This window comes from Musca autumnalis, unplaced genomic scaffold (assembly GCF_047663935.1).
Source record: "Musca autumnalis isolate F117 unplaced genomic scaffold, ASM4766393v1 scaffold_5, whole genome shotgun sequence".
Classification (NCBI taxonomy): domain Eukaryota; kingdom Metazoa; phylum Arthropoda; class Insecta; order Diptera; family Muscidae; genus Musca; species Musca autumnalis.
In genome coordinates this window covers 129,905,592-129,925,274 of record NW_027412088.1, presented here as the reverse complement: position 1 = coordinate 129,925,274, position 19,683 = coordinate 129,905,592, and the positions used below count along the sequence as shown (strand labels likewise).

At 34.0% G+C, this 19,683-nt stretch overlaps 2 protein-coding genes across 7 annotated transcripts in view; one reads left to right on the top strand and one right to left on the bottom strand.

Annotated features, from left to right (window-relative positions):
• Positions 1–19,683, bottom strand: part of LOC141406160 (uncharacterized) — a 402,688-nt gene that overhangs the window by 255,595 nt on the left and 127,410 nt on the right. The window lies entirely within an intron of this gene.
• LOC141387054 (sodium-dependent neutral amino acid transporter B(0)AT3) overlaps positions 1–19,683 on the top strand; it is a 105,187-nt gene that overhangs the window by 34,735 nt on the left and 50,769 nt on the right. For all 6 annotated transcript variants that reach the window (XR_012408467.1, XM_073956165.1, XM_073956164.1 and 3 more), the window contains exons 3-4: positions 13,490–13,722; positions 13,793–14,370. Coding sequence is in view for 5 of the 6 variants with exons in the window: in XM_073956165.1 (XP_073812266.1) it covers positions 13,490–13,722; positions 13,793–14,370 (811 nt within the window). In the remaining variant the exon portion in view is untranslated. The remainder of the gene's footprint in view (positions 1–13,489; positions 13,723–13,792; positions 14,371–19,683) is intronic.

Below are 19,683 nucleotides of genomic sequence, written 5' to 3'. Positions count from 1 at the left end.
AATCGTCAAATCTGGCAGCTATGGTTATGGCATAGACTAATAACATAGACTAATAAATTCATAGACAAAGAGAATTGTAGTGTGCTTCTTTTTTGTAGGTGTCGCCGGTATGCAAAGTACCTAAACTTTTCACACAATTGCACAATGTTTTGGGTCAAATTACAATATTTTTTGGATTTGTTTATATGAGAATGTTGATCTGGCCAAAGATTATCCATATTTTGTCTTTTATCAGAATAAATAGTTTAAAATCTATAGTAACTTTAAATAAAACTACTAACGCCATCTACCAATTTTCGAAAATTTCGAAGATAAATGCTGAGAGCAAATAAATGTCTATGAATTTATTAGTCTATGGTAAGGAAAGGATCAAATTCGGGCGGTGCCGAATATGTAAAATGTGTATGGGAGCTATTTATAAATCTGAACTGATTTCGATATAATATGGTACACTTATTACTAAAGCAAATTCCGTCACACATTCCAAATTTCATCGTGCTATATCCAAATCTGAACCGATTTCGATATTTTTTGGAACATTAATTTTTAGACCGGATTCAGTCACACATTCCAAATTTCATCAAATCGGACATGGAATATGTGAAATCGGCCGAAAATATATATATGGGAGCTGTATCCAAATCTGAACTTATTTCGATATAGTTTGGCACATTTATTTCTAGACCGAATTCAGTCACACATTCCAAATTTAATCAAAATCGGACATATATAGCGTGTTTGGTGCAGCAAATACGTGAAATCGGCCGAAAATATATATGGGAGCTATATCAAAATCTGAAGCGATTATCACCAAAAGCAAGAGCGTTCTTCATATGGCTAAAAAATTATATTCCCCAATTTTCAGCTGAATCGGACAATAAATGTACGTTGCGAACAAAAATACATGGACAGACGGACGGACATGCATAAATAGACTCAGAAAGTGATTCTATGTATATGCCTAGAAGGAACTATGGGTCTATCTCGTTTCTTTTTGTGTGTTACATATAAATGCACAGACATAATACCCCTTGCCACAGTGTGGTGTAGGGTATAAAAAGTACAGAAGCAGAGCTATTATAAAATTTAATTTAATTGAATATGACACGCTAAGAAGACGCTTATCCGCATGTGACTGTCGAACAATAAATTGATTATGTGTCAGTCGAAAGTACAAATATCATAAAGGTATATTGTGTGTTGGATTGATTTTTTATTTGGTCTCATTCTATTACATATTACATTGTGAACTTCTTTGTATGGTGGGAAAGCAACATTATTAGGTTAATACCTTACCGAATAGTACATATCGACGCCTCCAAATAATAGTATGCTAAGTCGACTTAGCATGTTTTCAAGTTCTTTACATTTTTATATTTAACGTCCTTTAACTTAAATTCTGTCAAATTTTGGTAATGATCGGACAATCCGAACAGAAGTTATTAACAAATATTTACTTAGCATAGTACTGAAGGTCAAAGAAATTTCCAAACTTTTAGAGCTTGTCCTGCAAAACTCGCTTTTCAGAATTAGCAAACTATTATTTGGAGGTGTCGAACGTCCTTTAACTTAAATTCTGTCTAATTTTGGTAATGATCTGTCAATCCGAACAGAAGTTATAAACAAATATTGACTTAGCATAGTACTGAAGTTCAAAAAAAATTCCAAACTTTGAGAGCTTCTCCTGTAAAACTCACTTTTTAGACTTAGCATACTATTATTTGGAGGTGTCGATATAGACATTGAAATATAAAAATTCCCACAACGCACAGTGCGAAATATGGGCACTTTAGTGGAACTCTACTCATAACTTTTAATGTGAAGAACGTAGGTTACTAAATTTTTCCAAAAATGTTTCTTGTAGTTGAGGGTCGTATGTGGATAAATATGGGCCACATAGACCTGCGGTTTCCTATAGCCCCCACATATCGGTGGTGACCGTTTTTACGTATTAGGTTCATTTTTCAACCGATTTTGCTGCAAATTGGTATATTGGGGTTTCAGTGGATGGAGAACATATGAACAAAATATTGTCAATATAGCCCCCATTGGGCGGCCAATATAAAATATTTTAATGATTCCAAGCACATTTACCAATCTATTTGTTTGTATATTGGTATTTTATGTTCTCCGTAGGTAGAAACCCGTTTTGCGAAATATGAGGGGGGCACCCCATTTGGGATATTTAAATGGTAATTATTGTCAACCAAATTTGGTTTACTTTAAAATTTGTCTTCATTGAAAAGCAAAAAATTCTAAAAAACAATTCAGAGCATAGATCCTTGATTTGGCCCCTCCCCCCAAGCATCCACATACATACGTTAGTAAATGAAAAAATTTTTTTTGAGATTTTTTATTTTTAGTATAGTGTCATTGATATAACATAAATTTTACAAATTGAACGTTTCGACTGAGGATATGTTTATCTTATTACACGGTTCTGCAAATAAGTATATCACCTGAAAGCATCTGGTGCAACTATGCTTTGTTTTAGGTACTTAACGATGTCCTGAGAAAACTGCTCAAATTTGACCATTTTTTCTATAAAATGTGAATGAAATTCGCAAGAATAGTAATAAAACTATTAAAAGCAACATTTCTTGGTATTGGTGAACCCATTTTGGGATAAACGAAACAAACATTGGCGTCTAATGCCGGTTCATCTATAAAATTTTCAAAAATATAGATATATGAATATTCCAATTACTTTCTGAAAAAGTCTCATATCTCGCAAACCTGCAGCTAATTTTTGGTTTGTCTATAGAAAAATATCCTACATCTCAGAAAATGTGCGATTTATTCTGCAATTCACCACAATACTTTAAAAAACCTCCAAAACTTATAAAAAAAATAATTTAGTAGACTTTTAAAAAAGAAATTTTTTGGGGAACGAATAGCAACCAAACTAAATTAGATATTACAAATCTGTAAACGCCAAATAATCAAAAAATGTCGGGAATTATAACAGCAACAAAAAACTATAGTCAACTAACGTACAATTTGTTTGTATCACTATATTACTTAAGCAAAGCTAGAAACAATTTTTTAAGCAAATAAATATTGTAAAACAAAAGTGCAACTTAACTTAAATCGCAAAACTGGATATGAGGCATTAGTCATGGGATATATAGCAATAGAATTCAACAAGAATCTCATTAGTTTTATGTACTTTAATTTTTGAGTAAAGTTCCACTAAAGTTCCCATATTACGCACTGTGCAACGATGAAATGTTCCGTATTCAAGGTCAAAAAAATTTTGTTTTGGATTTTTTAAAAAACTTTACGTCCAAAGTTTCTTAAGTCAAATTTGTAGACGATAAAATTCTTGCGATTCTGATTTTTTAAGTCACCTATAACTTTTAAGCCCAAGTTGAAAACAAGTAAGAAAAGTCTATAGTCGGACGGAGCCAACCATGGGATACCCTGTACCACTATCCCTGGACAATCGCTGTCCACGGAACTTCTTTTCAATGATTGTGAAATTTTAATTATCAAATATCAGAGATGTAATGTAAAAATTTATGACCAAAACCAAAAAGTTATCTAGCATGACAAATACATTTTTGTAGCAGGAAAGGAAAATTTAGTTCACACAAACTGAAATGTAATGAAACCCACTTATGTAGTACTACTACTTCCGTTGTTTAACCGCTACGTTATTGAAATTTTTAACAATTTCACACAAAAGTTTCAGTCCATTTAACCCGCTAAGTATTATCTGATCATCACGTTGGTTTGTACGCTTCTTCTTCATCATAAACTCAAACTTTGTTTAAAATTTTGCGGGTTATTATTTTGACCTACAGAGTCGCTACAAAATTGGTTAAAATTTTGTTTTTGGTCCCTTTCATTCCCTGAACATTTCACGATCATCAGCAAAAACTAATCATTTCTATTCTGGCCCGAACCCAACCTCCTTAAAAAATTCGTTACAATCGGTCAATAATTGCGGCCTTAAGCTTGTTTACAATTTTTAATGGACGGGCACACATCGCTAAATCGCTTTATCTCGTCGAGATATGAATTTCGGCATACCAAATAAGGGGTCTAGGACGAATATTTTGTGGTGTTACATAAACTTTTGGAGAGACAATATGTAGCATGGGATAAAAATGTGGTTCTCTACACAGAACCCATTATATATTAGGCAGTAGGCCCGTTATCTAGCAAACACTTTATTGCAATTTACATCAGAGGAAAGGTCAGTAGTTTTTTCTCATGTGTAGGCTACATATAATTGCGGCCTGGAGCGTGTTTACAATCTATAATGAACAGACGGACGGACGGACGGACACACATCTCAAAATCGCTTTATCTCGTCGAGATATGAAGATTGGTATACCACATTGGGGGTCTCCGACGAATATTTCGCGGTGTTACATGAATTTTTACCAAAACAAACTTATAATACCCTTTTCCACATTGTGGTATAGGGTATAAACAAAAATTTTGTAGCACCCTTCGAAATGTTTTATTTTCTCGTTGACGTACCCGGTTTTCAGCTTATTATACTGTCAATATACTGAACCGATCACTATCGTTTAAATGCTTATGGGAATATCAAAAATAACCTCCGCCGAATTTCAATTTATTTGGATGTATGGGAGCTGTATAGACCGATTTTAATATAATTTGGCTAACTTATTCTTAGACAGATTTCCGTAACACATTTCCAATTTCGTCAAAATTGGTTAGATATATCGAGTTTATGACCAGGGGTTCGGAGTCGGAGTCTGGAGTCTAGAAAATTTTGCTGGAGTCGGATTCGTGAAAAAAGCTCGACTCCGATTCCGGGCAAAATTCTTTTTTTGTAAATTTTTCAAAAGAATTTTTATTTTATTTTTGTACGGTAGAGAGATGAACATTAATAAATTTTGGGAATCGTTTATTCATTTTATAAGAAAACTATGGGAAAACGTGTAAGCAAAGGCCTAATTATAATTATTTTTTGGTCCAATTGATCCTCTTTAAATGTAAAGTTCCATGAATATATAATTATAATTTCACCTTTTGCGTATGTGTTCAAGCTGAATCGATATCTTAACATGCCGATACATTTATGGCAAAACTTATATACACTTTGAAGCACTGGTTTTAGATTCCCTCATTTGCAACTTCACTATAATATGGAAATTTGTTTTGACATGGCGAAATAGTCGTCCCATACCCCCTTTTAGTATACCAATTGTAATTTATTTTTATTTTAATTAGACTCCAGGCAAAATTAAAGATATTTCTATGTTTTATCTATAAGGACTACACTTCGATCTAAATATATTACCCACTTCATATCATTGTTATATGGAAAGATATATAACGAAAACTAATAACATGCAGAGAAAAAATATTTGTCGCTTTTGTTCGAACGACAATATTTATTTTTGTTCCGACAATTTATTTATTTTGTTCAAGCTTGCAATTGTAAGTCCAAAAATATAATCTTTTGTTCCAAACATAAAAAACAAAAACAACTTGCGAAATTCTGCAATATTTGCTTTGTTCCAGAACTACAAATTTTTACAACTTTTAGGACTTTTGCACATTTTACCCGAAAAACCGTTCCCGTACACAAAAAAGTTGTAAAATGTTCACTTCTCTTTAAACAAAAATTGCGCTGAATGGCGCTCTCTTTAAAAACAAATTTGAGTGTGTAAAAAATAGTAACATGGTTGCCGGCGTCTGATTGGCTGATACGCCGACTTTGACATTTGTTCCAGTTTTTTGACGTATATTCCATTTTTTCGTTCCCGAACTATTTCAAAAAAACTTTTGTGTTAGAAAACATTTTTTACAGTTCTCTCTTTTACGCGTTTTACTGTTAAAAAGTACGGGAACGAAGCTGTTGTAAAAATCATTGACAATACGAATGGTAGGAATTATCAAATCTAGAATTTTTACAAAAAGTGTTGTCAGCCCCAAAAACCTGTTACTGACATTTTTGATTTGATTGTATATAATTCTCACATACACTTTTCACATAACTGGTATAAATGGCCAGGATTTGCCATTGCGCTCATCCAGCCATCCACCCCAAAATAAGAAATAAAAACATAAATATGAAAAGAAAACATAAATTACGACCAGGCAGGTTTCATCCCAAAAACAACTCTCATATTGTTCCGGTATAACTCAACCATCGAAGCCCAATGAAGAAAGAATAAGAAACAATTAAGAACGAGAGTCTCATTGTTGGTGTACATATCCAAAAAAAAAAAAAAAAAAGAAAAACAAATCTCACCAAAATTGTTTTTTTCACCACAGCGTCGAATACCGAGAGAAGAGCATAAAATTGTCGAAGAAAAGAGAATAATATTGTCAAGTTGACAGAAACTATTGTTGGATATGCCCAAAACAATTGTGGTAATTAACAAAAACTTTTGTTGGGGTCACAATACTACATAGCAAATCTAACAATATCTTTGCAATACATATTTTGTTCTTCGTATATTGTTGGATCAATCATATTTTTTCTATGCGTGAAAGGAGACATTTTCACAGTGAACCAATTCAATGAAACCTAAATTTTTTCCATACGATGATTAGAAAACTCGAGTATTATTAATTTCACGTCGATTTTAAGGTGTAAGTTGCATATTAGAAGTGACAGGGTGCCAATGTTCTTGCTATAGTTGTTAAATGCTTTTATTGAAAGGACAAAATACTATCGGCCTAATTCTTAGATCTTTACTGAAGTTAGGTGCTTGAGAACTTTACATAATACATATTTTATCCACATGGAGTCAACTATACAAGGCGGATGTGGTAGTAATTCTGTTACATATACATATCCTGACTGCAGGAAATGCTGCAAATGGTTCGTAGATGACATTTCAGTTATTGCCGTTATGGTATAAAATCAAAACCCTTCCAAAATGTATATGTTGTATGTGGTTTTTAATTGCGTATTTAATTCATATTGACCAAAACTTTATTATATTTTTAGGGAACTGAAAAACTCAGAGATTCAGCCTTAAGGTCACAGGTCAAATATAAATTCTCTGTAATAATATCGTCTTCTATGGCTTTATGGACGAAAACACAGCGCAAATTTGTACTCCGCTCCTGGAATAACGTCTCAATATTATAATTGTTACTTTTAACAGGGAAAAAATCTGTTCATATGAAAGGAAAATTACAGGCTTTTCTTTCGTCAGGATACAAATTGCAACTTTATGTAAAAAAAATTACGACGCAATCCTTCGTAAATAGTTGGCTTTACCTGTTTGCATTTCTAGGGCATGTGATTTTAATATTGTGTAAAGTTTTCAGGCACCTTATTGGAATTCCAAAAGTTAAGCCGATAACTTATTTTCCTTTCAATAAGGACCTATAATATGTATAGTATGGATATCGCCTCTAACATGCAACAGATCTCTTGGAATCGATGTCAAATGAGTAATATTCAAAGTTTCTAACCAAAAGTATTCCTGTCGAATTAATAATAGTACCATTTTGACTGTGTGTCCTTTATTAGATTTCGTTATATATCTTCCTACATAACTTTGACATTACGTGGACAATATACTGAGATCAAAGTGTTGTCCTTACAGAAATAACTCAGAAATATAAAGCATTTAAAATATACTTTTTAATGCCATTTAAATTCAAAACATTTCGTGGAAAGTTAGTATCCAGGAATAGTGGTGTAGGATATCACCTTCCTACAAATGCTCTCACTTGTTTTGTCTTATTTGTTTTTTATTGAAGTCCTGCAAGTCTCCTGCTAGAAGTCCACTGGTCTGCTCATCTTATCTTCTATGAGAGGGCCTATTGGACTTGTGGTCTTCTATGAGAAATCCTACTGATCATCAACATGAAGACCAACATGTTCTCTTCATAAGTCCTAAGATCTTGCATGGGGAAATATACTGGACTTCAAAGAAGAGATTAGAACAACTTCTATGAAAAGACCTACTGGTCTGCCTATGTGTTGATAAATCTAGAATATTTTAATAACATTTTTCATTCCACTCTTTCGGGTACAAATACACAAATGTGTACAAAATGTGTGGGCTTATGTTAAGTATTACAAACGGTTGGATTGGATCTGGTCTTGAATTGCTTACTCCATGTAGTACTTATGATCCGAATTACACTTACATAAATTTAGAAGTTTTGTCATTTGCATTAAAGAATCCAAAGAACATTTTGTTGTCATATCCCACATTCATGAACAAAGTTTTTCTACTTCAGAACCTCTTATACAGGTGTTAAAATTGATAAAATATGTATGCAGAGAAATGCTACATCATGGTGATCTCCCCTTGCATGTTAGATTATCGGCATTGCCTTCATTAAACGTACATCATCTATCTGTGAAATCAATATAGAGCCGGCATGACCAAAAAGAGAACGGAGAAAATGTGAATGTATTCAAAATATTGGCAACTTATAACAGTGTGTTAGTAAGTTTGTATTTGCCGAAAATCATCGGCACCGCCGTGCCAAATGTGACCATGCTTGATATAGAGCTTTAAAATAGGGTATTAAAATTTAACACAGAATTTTTATCCAACCGAATTTTAAAATAATAATCTAAGCGTATATACTCGTACATACATACATTTCAGCAAAACTGAGTAAAGCATTCTTACTTTCTGTTGCTACTTTTCGATGTAAGATACAGCAGAATCAATATGAAACATGCATTACAAAATACCTTACCATATAAGCATATATGATCCCAGTATAGGAAAAAGTTGAAAATGGTACTGGCGTTTCCTTTTTCTGGAAGTGTCTATATACTCAATGTTTGTGTTTTGTTATCATTTGATGAGCTTTCTAAAACCTTTTAAGTTTATAGAATCCAAAATTTCCAATGATATCGCCCGTTATAACTTCAATACATCAGTATCTATCATTCTGATATCGACCCAATCCGTACGTTCACAAGTTTTTCGAGACCCAGACTTCTAACTTTTGCTAATAAATGATGCAACTGCACTCTAAACTTTGAATTTTATTATATTGACAACTGAAATGTCAAGAAATTTCCATTACTTTTGAAAATTTTGACTCTGAGACCCATGTCCATGTGTCTCCCGTACGACCCGCCGCTCCCCCGAAGAAGTACGTATGACTGATATCACTTTCATTTTATTCATTTTTAAGCTTCCCAAAACAAATACAAATGATTTGAATCTTACAAAAAAATGATATTTTACAAAATTTTGAAGATTTTTGCATCGGATTTGGTTCAGTTGCATATGTTTTGACCATTAAATTTTTAGGCGTGTTTATATATTTTCATATTTTTTCAAATTTTTTGTTGTATAACGTGTCAGAACTTTTTATATTCTTATATTTGGGTGCCACCGTGGTGCAATGGTATGCACGCCCGCCTTGCACGCAGAAGGTCGTGGGTTCGATTCCCCGGCCAGGCAACATCAAACATTTTTCAGCGGTGGCAAAATACCCCTCAGTAATGTCGGCGACATTTTCTGAGTATTTCAGCCTTGAAAAACTTCTCCATAAGTGGTGTCTTAAGACACGCCGTTCGGACTCGGCGATAAACAGTAGGTCCCATATCATTGAGCTAAATATGAATCGAGGTGCACTCATTGATATGAGAGAAGTCTCCCTTGTCCCGTATGGGATGTTGTGGAACAATGTTTTTTTTTTTGTATATTTGAGACAATGAACTTATAAATAATTGCAAGAAAATTGATAATTTTTCTTTCAAAAAATATTTTAAATAAAAATTCCTAAAACGTGCAATTTTGTTGCAAATGTATTGGTCACCACTGTATATATTTTAGGTATATCCAAATCTGAATCGATTTCAATATGATTTTGCAAATTTAATTCTAGACCAAATTCCGTCACACATTCCAAATTTCTTTGAAATCGGACATATAAAGTGTGTTTGGTGCAGCTAATACGTGAAATCGGCCGAAAATATATATGGAGTTATATCCATATCTGAGACGATTTCGATATTATTTCTAGACAGAATTCAGTCAAACATTCCAAATTTCATGGAATATTTCAACAGATAATATATATGGGAGCTGTGAAAAAATATGAACCGATTTCGATATAATTTGGCACATTTATTTCTAGGCCGAATTCAGGCACATATTCCAAATTTCATCGAAATATATCAAATCTGAAACGATTTTCACCAAAAGCATTGCGTTCATCCTATGGCTAAAAAATGATGTTCCCCAATTTTCAGCTGAATCTTACAATAAATGCGATTTCTACGTTGTGAAAGGACCGGTATGCATAAATCGACTCAAAAAGTGATTTTATGTATATCCCCAAAAGGAAATATGGGTCTATCTCTTTTCCTTATGCATATTACATACAAATGCACAAAGACATAATACCCCTGACTACAATGTTGTGTAGGGTATAAATACGATTTTGGCAAAAATATAATAAAGGTAATATTTTCTCTTCCATTGACATTGCCGTTGGAATACCCCTACTAGAAGCCAATATATTCACAAAGAATAAAACTTTGAAATTGTCTCCACATGAGTTTTTCCCCATTCTGAGCCCTAAATATTATCTGACTATCACAAAAATCAATAGGCTTCTTCCTCTGTGGGGCCCCCATCTACCCCCAAAATTTCGTGACTATCCTATCAAAATTTCAACCTGTAGCGTGATTACAAAAAATTGACAAATTGGATATATTACTGACTTTTGCGATATCTCGGTTGTTTGCTCACCTACGCCAACATACTTTACATCAATTAAAGGAGATCTTTTCTTCTTCCATTGACGGGCTTCCATTTTGGAATAGTCCAACCAGAAGCGGAGATATTCGCATAAGAAAAAAACGTTGACTTTTCGCCACATAAGCTTTTTGCTTATTCTGACTTCTGAATATTGTCCAACTATCTCCAAACTTAATAGGCTTCTTCCTCGCAGGGTCCAGCATCAACTCCCATTACCGACTATTGCGATATCTCTGTTGTTTGGCCACATACGACAACCTACTTTACATCGTTGTAAAGGTGATATTTTCATGTACTTTCATTACGAGGTTTTGCTTTTGATATACCCCTTATAGAAGCGGAAATATTCGCTTTGAAATAAAACGTTGACTTTTTCTCCAAATAAGGTTTTTGCCCATTCCGACCCCTCAATATTATCCGACTATCACCAAACTCAATGTGCTTCTTCCTCTGTAGGACCCCAATTAACCCCCAAAATTTCGTGACTATCCGATCAAAATTGCGACCTGTAGCGTGATTACATTTTAAAGATAGGATTTTCTACTTTCATAGTCAGACTTTGTTTTGGAAGGTTCCCAACTAAAGCTGTGATATTCGTCATTATTATTAAAATCGCAAATATGAAAAGTTGGGTTCTATTAGCGGCTATTGCGATATCTTCGTTGTTTGACCACCAACGATAACCTACGTAAGTTACATCGTTGCAAAGGTGACATTTTCTACTTTCATTAGCAGGTTTTGCTTTTGATATACCTCATAAAGAAGCTGAGATATTTGCTTTGGAAAAAATGTTGACTTTTTCTCCAAATAAGTTTTTTGCCCATTTCGACACCTAAATATTATCGGACCATCACCAATAGGCTTCTTCCCCTCCGGGACCCTCATCAGCACCCAAAATTTGGTGACGATCGGATTAAAATAGCGACCTGTACCGTGATTACAAGGTTTAGATGGACAGACGGACACACATAGCCATATCGACTCAGCTCGTCGAGACAATCATTTTAGTATACATATATAAGTATGGTCTACGACCATTATTTCGATGCGTTACAAACTTTTTGGGCAAAACCAACTTATAATACCCTCCCCACATAGTGGTGTAGGGCAGCGTCAGGCACCGTACTTTTCTAATGCGAACTTTACTTTTTCAATGGGTTGAATTGTGTGTGTGTGGATTGTGTGTGTGGAGAGAGCAACGTTAAATGAGCGCACGTGGGCGCTCTCTCGCCTGACGCTGGTGTAGGGTATAAAAATACATATATGTATATACGAAGGTGTGTGTTTTTGTATGTCGGCGAAAATTATGTAGTTAAAAGGATGTAAAAGTGTTGGATACATTACTAAAAAAGAAAAACTAACTGATAGAAATATACAACAATTAAGAAAGGGGAGACTGCAGTCCCATTCTATATTAAGCTCAATGATATGGAATCTCAATTTTCTTTTTAGTGACCAAGTGGTTATGATATGATGATACGCCTATTTATATTTGATGGGCTTTTTGGTCAGATTTATTAATGAATAAATTCCTTTTTGTCGTCTAGTCCGAATGCCGTGTCTAACAACACCAGTGATAGAGAAGTTTTACATGGCTAAATTTTCTAAAAACATGGCTACATGGCTAAAAATTCTCAGGAAATGGAGAAAACCTGAGGCGGTTTTTCCACTCTTGAAATGTTTCTATCACCGGTCTGAGTGGGTAGTTATAGTCTTTTGAAGTAATGCGTACATATCGTCGGAGTCATGCTTAAGTGTTCCATACGCCATTCGCCCGTTTTGAGATAATCGCATTTTAATATTTTGCGTCACAACTGCGTGGAGCCGACTACAGAAAATATTTATATTTTTTGACTTGAAATATTAATAATAGTACATGCATAGAACATATTTGCAAAAATATAGAGGAATATGTATTTGAATATAAAAGTTATAGAAATTAAAAAAAAAAGAATTTTTGTCGATTTGTTCCATATCCACACTTATGACAAAAACGTGAAATATTGTAAACCACATGGAACAAAGTGACAAAAAAAAAATTCCATCTTTGCCTCAATAAATTAAATAATTCTAAATCGAAAATTAAAGTTCTGTAGTGGAATTCTGTAACCCATTTTTTGAGTTACCAAAAAAATCGTTAAAATTAAAACGCAAAATTATTAATATAGTTATTCGAGCTCATTATTTTTATTATTAATATTTTAATATATTATTCTTGCACTTATCTACACATTTGCTTCAGAGGTCAGATAAAGATACAAATCGGTTTCAGAGATATAGCCCTGAATTGCTTTAAAAAGTCAATATTCAACCATGTATAAATGGGGCCATAAAATCCAACCTGGATCTGACACAACAAAATCCTCAGCTCAAATTGTTTGAACAAGATGACCTTAAAAATGTTGCATAGTGTTATCATGGTGCAAGAAAGAAGGTGATATTGTAATACCAACTGATGTCTTCATTTGCTGTCAAAACATATTTTTAATCAAAAATAAATAACAAATACATATTTCCTTCTATCAAGAATATATGTATGTATGTGTTATTTAAGCATCGCGAAGAATATTTTATCGTTTCCTTCTAACTTTTGTGGATTTTTCTCGCAAACACTTTTGACAGCAAATGAATACTACGGCCTGAATTCGCCTTTTGGATCACCTTCTTCAATTCGCTTAATAAATCTTGAAAAGAGTGGACTTTTCCACAGATGTATTTACGAAGGGAATCACTTGGTCGGCCCAACCTACTATAGTCTATTTTTATATGTTTTAACATTTTACTGTTCATTTTATTTTCAGGTGCCTTCTTAATACCATTCATGGTAATGTTGATACTGGAGGGCATTCCACTTTTCTTAATTGAATTGGGAATGGGACAGCGTATGCGTTTAGGTGCTTTGGGTGTATGGAACACAATTCACCCCTGGCTAGGAGGCATTGGCATTTCATCTTGTATTGTAACCTTGTTTGTGGCGCTGTACTACAACGTTATCATAACATGGGTATTTTTCTATCTATTCAATAGTTTTCGTGTAAGTTAAATGCAAATTAAGTGTAAGTGAACATTTTTTAAATTGAATATCTTTCAAATTATATTTATAGTATCCTCTGCCGTGGGCGTCATGTCCTACCAACGAAACTGGGGCAATTGTGGAAGAATGTGCGCTGTCATCAGAAACAGCGTATTTTTGGTATCGTACGACATTAGATGCAGCTCCGTCCATGGAGGAACCTGGTGGTCTGAAGTGGTGGATTGTTCTGTGCCTTCTATTGTCATGGACAATAGTGTTCTTCATTGTGATGAAGGGTATCCAAAGTTCCGGTAAAGTGGTGTATTTCACTTCGCTCTTTCCCTACATTGTGCTGACAATCTTCTTTATTCGCGGTATAACATTACCTGGCGCCAGTGCGGGTCTAATGCACATGTACACACCAAAAGTTGAGAAACTAGCCGACCCGACGGTGTGGCTTGATGCCGCCACTCAGGTATTTTATTCCTTTGGCCTTGCTTTTGGATCTCTAATAGCCTTCGGTAGCTACAACACGCCCAAAAATAATTGCGTCCGTGACGTCTTGCTTGTGTCCGTATGTAATGCTGTCACAGCAATCTATGCCAGTGTGGTAATTTTTGCTATTCTCGGATTCAAGGCAACGGCGAATGTGGATCGTTGTGTTGAACAGTAAGTATTTGAATTGGTTTGTAAATAGCATCACACGGTGTACCTTGTACTGATACGAATTCGAATTCAAGATCATTGTTATTAATATCTTCACTCACACATACCACGCTACCCTAGAAAGACAGCATATGGAATATTTACACAGTCACTGACAATTGTAAATTGTTTACACTGCATTGATTTTGCAGTTGGGCATTGTTTGTGTTTGGATGACTATATGGAAAATGTTGTAAATGCTGAGTTTTTTTTTTTTGAGATAGTGACGTTATTTTTCGCAAGCGGAGATTTAAACAAAAATCGGTTAAATATGCACAGACCTGTGCTGGGGGAGTACGTTACGTGTGCTTTTACCGTTTGGAATGGGAATTTTGAAATTGTATATCGTCCTTGTTAGCGAGGAGTGCGGAGAAATTCCTCTAAGATCTCGTACATAAACGTCCATTAGTTTTCGGATTAACAAAATATAATCAGGGTTTACATGGGGTATGCTGCTATGGTCTAAAACAGTGGTACACAGAAAAGTTGGTGTATTAAGAGTGGTAAGATATTCTTTCCACTGCTAAACAATGGCAAATCAAAAATGAAACAGAATACGTGTGGATTTTTTGTACGCTAGCGTAAGAGCACCAATGATTTATTTGTATAGCATAAGAACCAAACGAAACGTAACAACTTCCAGGATAACATCACTTGGCTTATAGCACCGTACTGTTCGTGTGTAAAAACAATAACGAAATGCTCTCAACATCACGACAACACATAGGAAACCCACTGCAAACGTTTCCTGGTTTCGAGTACCTTGCACTTGCCTTTATTATCGTAATAATTGGTCCATCTCGATTATGTCCCAAATATCTGTCCACGACATTATGATAGATTTGCATAAAAATATTACGCGTTTGTGCGTGTATGCAACTCTAACTGTAGTTCCGTCCTCAACTCCTTGTGGGGGTTTCTAAATAAATGTTGAAATGTTGTGAATACTGCATATTTGAGATGTCCTTTTCAGGTGTTCAACACCGGTATCAGTATATTAGACTGGCCCAAAAAATTGGATTTCGGCTAAATATGCATATTGGAGCTATTTGTAGGATTCGTTTTTAGCCACAACAACCTGTAAAGTTGTTTCATCGATTGGACCATAATTGCGGCATTTAGAGAATTGAAAATTCACCAAACTACTATGGAAACAAAGATCGCAGGGTTTAACATTAACCGCTCGTCAAAAAAAAAAAAAAAACTAAATTTTCCATCCATAAAATGTTAAGATTTCGGTAAACACGTTGAAGTGAAATATTTACATGTTATCCACACTTGTTTATTGCATTCTCTCCGCTAACACTATGCAACACTGAAAATGCAAACAGCTTCTAGTATGCATTTTTTGAAATTACATATTTAGACTACAAAAACCCTAGTAGGGGTTTGTCCTGTCAGATACAGTTCGGAGCTTAATCTACACTTTTTTGCATTTATCAGGCCTTTATCTCAGAAACGAATAGGAATTTTGGCCTTGCTGTCTTTCGCAATATTGTAGACTAGTAAGACTTATCTTTTGAAAAATCACATAAGAAAAACTCCATCTAGGGCATCAAAATCTATAAAATATAGAAAATTTTACGTAATTGCTGAAATTCTGGTCAGTATCGGCTAAACTAATGGGAGTTGAACTAAGTAACCTTTTGCAAAAATCTTCCATATAAAGTTCTCAACAATTCTTTAGAACATTCTGAAACTCTAAAATACTTACTTCATGTTGTTTCAGCGGTATTTTGCATCATATCTTTTACAACACGTATTTCAAACAAAGTTCACACCAACAGTTTATTCTCGCATTTCGGATTTCACTACATTATTGACATTTTTATTAAATCGTCGTTGAAAAATGTACCGAAACCAACGACATAGAGGCATTTAACAACAATGACACGTTCTGAAGAGTTGTGTATTACATTCCAGGGAATATTTTTCCAAAAGAAAAAATTCGAAATGTATAAAAATTGTGGAATTTTTGAATATATTTTGAAATTTGAGGCAATAAATGTAATTTTTCGAGTTCATTATTTCTCAAAATATTTTATTCTTGTCATTATCTACAAATTTGCTTCAGAGGTCAGAAGAAGATTCGCGTTGGTTTCAGAGATATTGGGTCTGTACTTTAAAAAAAATACTCAGTTCGAATTGTTTGTACAAGATCGCCTTAAAATGTTGCACAGTGTAATGGTATAGTCAATCAGCTAGGAGCTTCGCCGAACTGTATTTTTACAATTGATTTGCTGTTATGTAAGCAAGTGAGGGAACACGTGCTGCGACAATTGTTTCTTAATTGTTTTCGATATGCTGTCATTAAGGCCTTATTGATAACTTTTATTGGCACTGACTGAATTCAAATACATTAAAATGTAGTTTGGTGCAGACATTTCTTTATTTGCAAATCTACAATAAATAATTTAGGTTGTAAATGTATACTGTGTACTTGATACTTGAGGAAGTTCACATACTTGCTTAATTTTGAAAAAAGAATCTCAGAAGATCAACTAATATTGTTCCGTTTGCCTTTCGAACCCATATATTGTGTACATGAGGGTTATGACTTTTTCACGTTTTTCTCAAAATGATTTCCTGTAGCGAGAATGAATGAATATTTGCCAATTAATGCCAAAAATAACGTTGATTCTATTTAATTATTAAAAAGGTCACGCTCAAACCACTATGATTTTTTTTTTTTTTTTTAAATACTATGATATAAAGAACAAATTTTTTCAACAAATTATTTCCTGTTGCACAAATGAATGACCTTTTGCCTATTAATAACTAAAATAACTTTTGTTTCATTTACATATTGAAAAAGGTCCCACACAAACCACTTTCAATTGATATGATATATGGAATAAAGTTATCTATATATGTACATATATATAAAAGAGCTTAGTGATGACTGAGTGAGTGAGTAACATGTATATCATCGCCCAGACGAAACCGCTGAAGCTAGAAAGTTGAAATTTTGATTATGGGTTGCTGTTGGTGTGTAGGGGTGAGATAAGGCTGGGTTTTTGGAAATTCGAACTAGAAGGGTACGAAAAGTACTAAAAGGTACTAAATATGGTACCCACTGTATTAGTCAAACGGGAAGAGCTGGAATTCTGAAATTTGGAATGAGGGTCACTGATGGAGACTCTCCATTGGAGAGTTAGAAAGATGTACCAAAGGGTTTTTCGAAATTCGACCTATAAGTACACTAAAAGTTACTAAATTTAGTACCAACTGCATATTTTCAACGGATATAGCTAGAATCTTGGAAACGAAAAGTTCTAAATGGTACTAAATTTAGTATAATTTGGATTTGGGTGAACGGATAGAGCTGGAAACCAGAAATTTGGAATTAAAATTATTAGTGGAAAATAGGATTGAGATATCGGGGGAATTTTGGAAATTCGTACTTATGTGTACGAAAAGTACTAAAGTGTACTAAATTTAGTACAATTGGATTTAGATAAATAGAAAGAGGCGGAATCTTGATATTTGGAAAAATGATTACTGTTGGAGTATAGAATTGAGGTAGTTTTGGAAATTAGTACTTTTGTGTACGAAAAGTACTAAATGGCACGAAATTTGGTACACTTTGGAGTTGGGTAAACGGATAGAGCTGCATACCTGAAATTTGGCATTAGGATTACTGATGAAGTGTGGGATTGAGATATTGAAGTAGCTTTGTAAATTTGTACTTATATGTACAAAATTTGGTACAATTTGGATTTGGATAAATGGATAGAGGCGGAATCCTGAACTTTGAAATAATGATTACTGTTGGAGTATAGGATTAGGTAGTTTTGGAAATTCGTACTTATGTGTACGAATATGTAGTACTAAATTTGGTACAATTTGGATTTGGGTGAACGAATAGAGCAGCAAACCTTGAATTTGAAATTAGGATTACTGTGAAGGTTAGAATTGGGATATGTAGGTATTTTTAAAAATGTATACTCAAAAGGTACTAAATATGGTACTATTTTGATTTCATTGAACGGATATAGATGGAATTCTAAAATTTGGAAATAAGATTATTGTTGGAGTATAGGATTGAGGTATTTTTGGAAATTCGTATTTATTGCGTACGAAAAGTACTAAATGGTACTAATTTGGTTTTGGGTTACTGATGGACTGTAGAATTGAGATAGTTGTTTGAATATCGTACTTATGTGTACGGAAGGTACTAAATTTGGTACACGTTGGATTTGGGTGAAAAGATAAAGCTCGAAATTTGGAATTAAGATTACTGTTGGAGTGTAGTATTGAGATATGGAGGTATGGTTGGAAATTCGTACTTAAAAGGTACTTGGATATAAATTGAAATAGTTTTGGAAATTCGTACGAAAAGTGCTAAATGGTACTAAATTTGGTACAATTTGGATTTAGGTGAACGGATAGAGCCTGAATCGTGAAATTTGAAATTATAATTACCGTTGCATGGAGGATTGAGACAGATTTCGGAAATTCGTACTTTTGGGTACAAAAAGTACTATAAGGTACTAAATTTGGTACAATTTGATATGGGTGAACGCATCGAGCAAAAATCCCGTAATTTAGAATTAAGTTTACTGAGATAGTTATTGAAATTCGTACTTTCGTACGAACAGTATTAAATGGTACCAAATTTGGTATATGAATAAAGGCGAAATTCTGAAATTTGGTGCTATAGTCGCTGTTGGTGTGTAGGCTTGAGATATGGATGTGGTTGTGGATACATGTACCATAAGTGAACGAAAATTAATAAAAGCCACAAAATTTGGTTCAAATTGTTCAGAAAACAACTGTGAGTATCGCGCTTGGGATATAGTTTTGGTTATAGCGATGTTATTTCTGAAACGTATACCATTCAATCATGGATGCAAGTAGTCTGGCATGTCATCTTTTTAGCATCTTCATCGATGAATTTTATATGAGCGTGGACCCCAAAAGATGCTATTCATTTTTGGATCCAAAGCATGCCATTTACACCAATGCTTTGATATGTCATTTTCACCAATGCTTTGGCATGTCATTTCCAGCTGCTTTGGCATGTCATTTTCACCACCCCTTTGCAATGACATTATCATTACAACGAGAGTTTTAACAACGTTGGTTGTGATTTCGAGACTCCGACAACATCAAACCTATTGTAAATAATTAATCTTATATATTTAGAAATTGTGTATAAATAAAAACACAAAATTCATTCCTATTGGATCGATGGAATGGGTTCAAATGCTGATGAAAAGATCGGATCTTTCACGACTTTCTTTGCATGGTTTCAACTGCTGGTGAAAATATCGG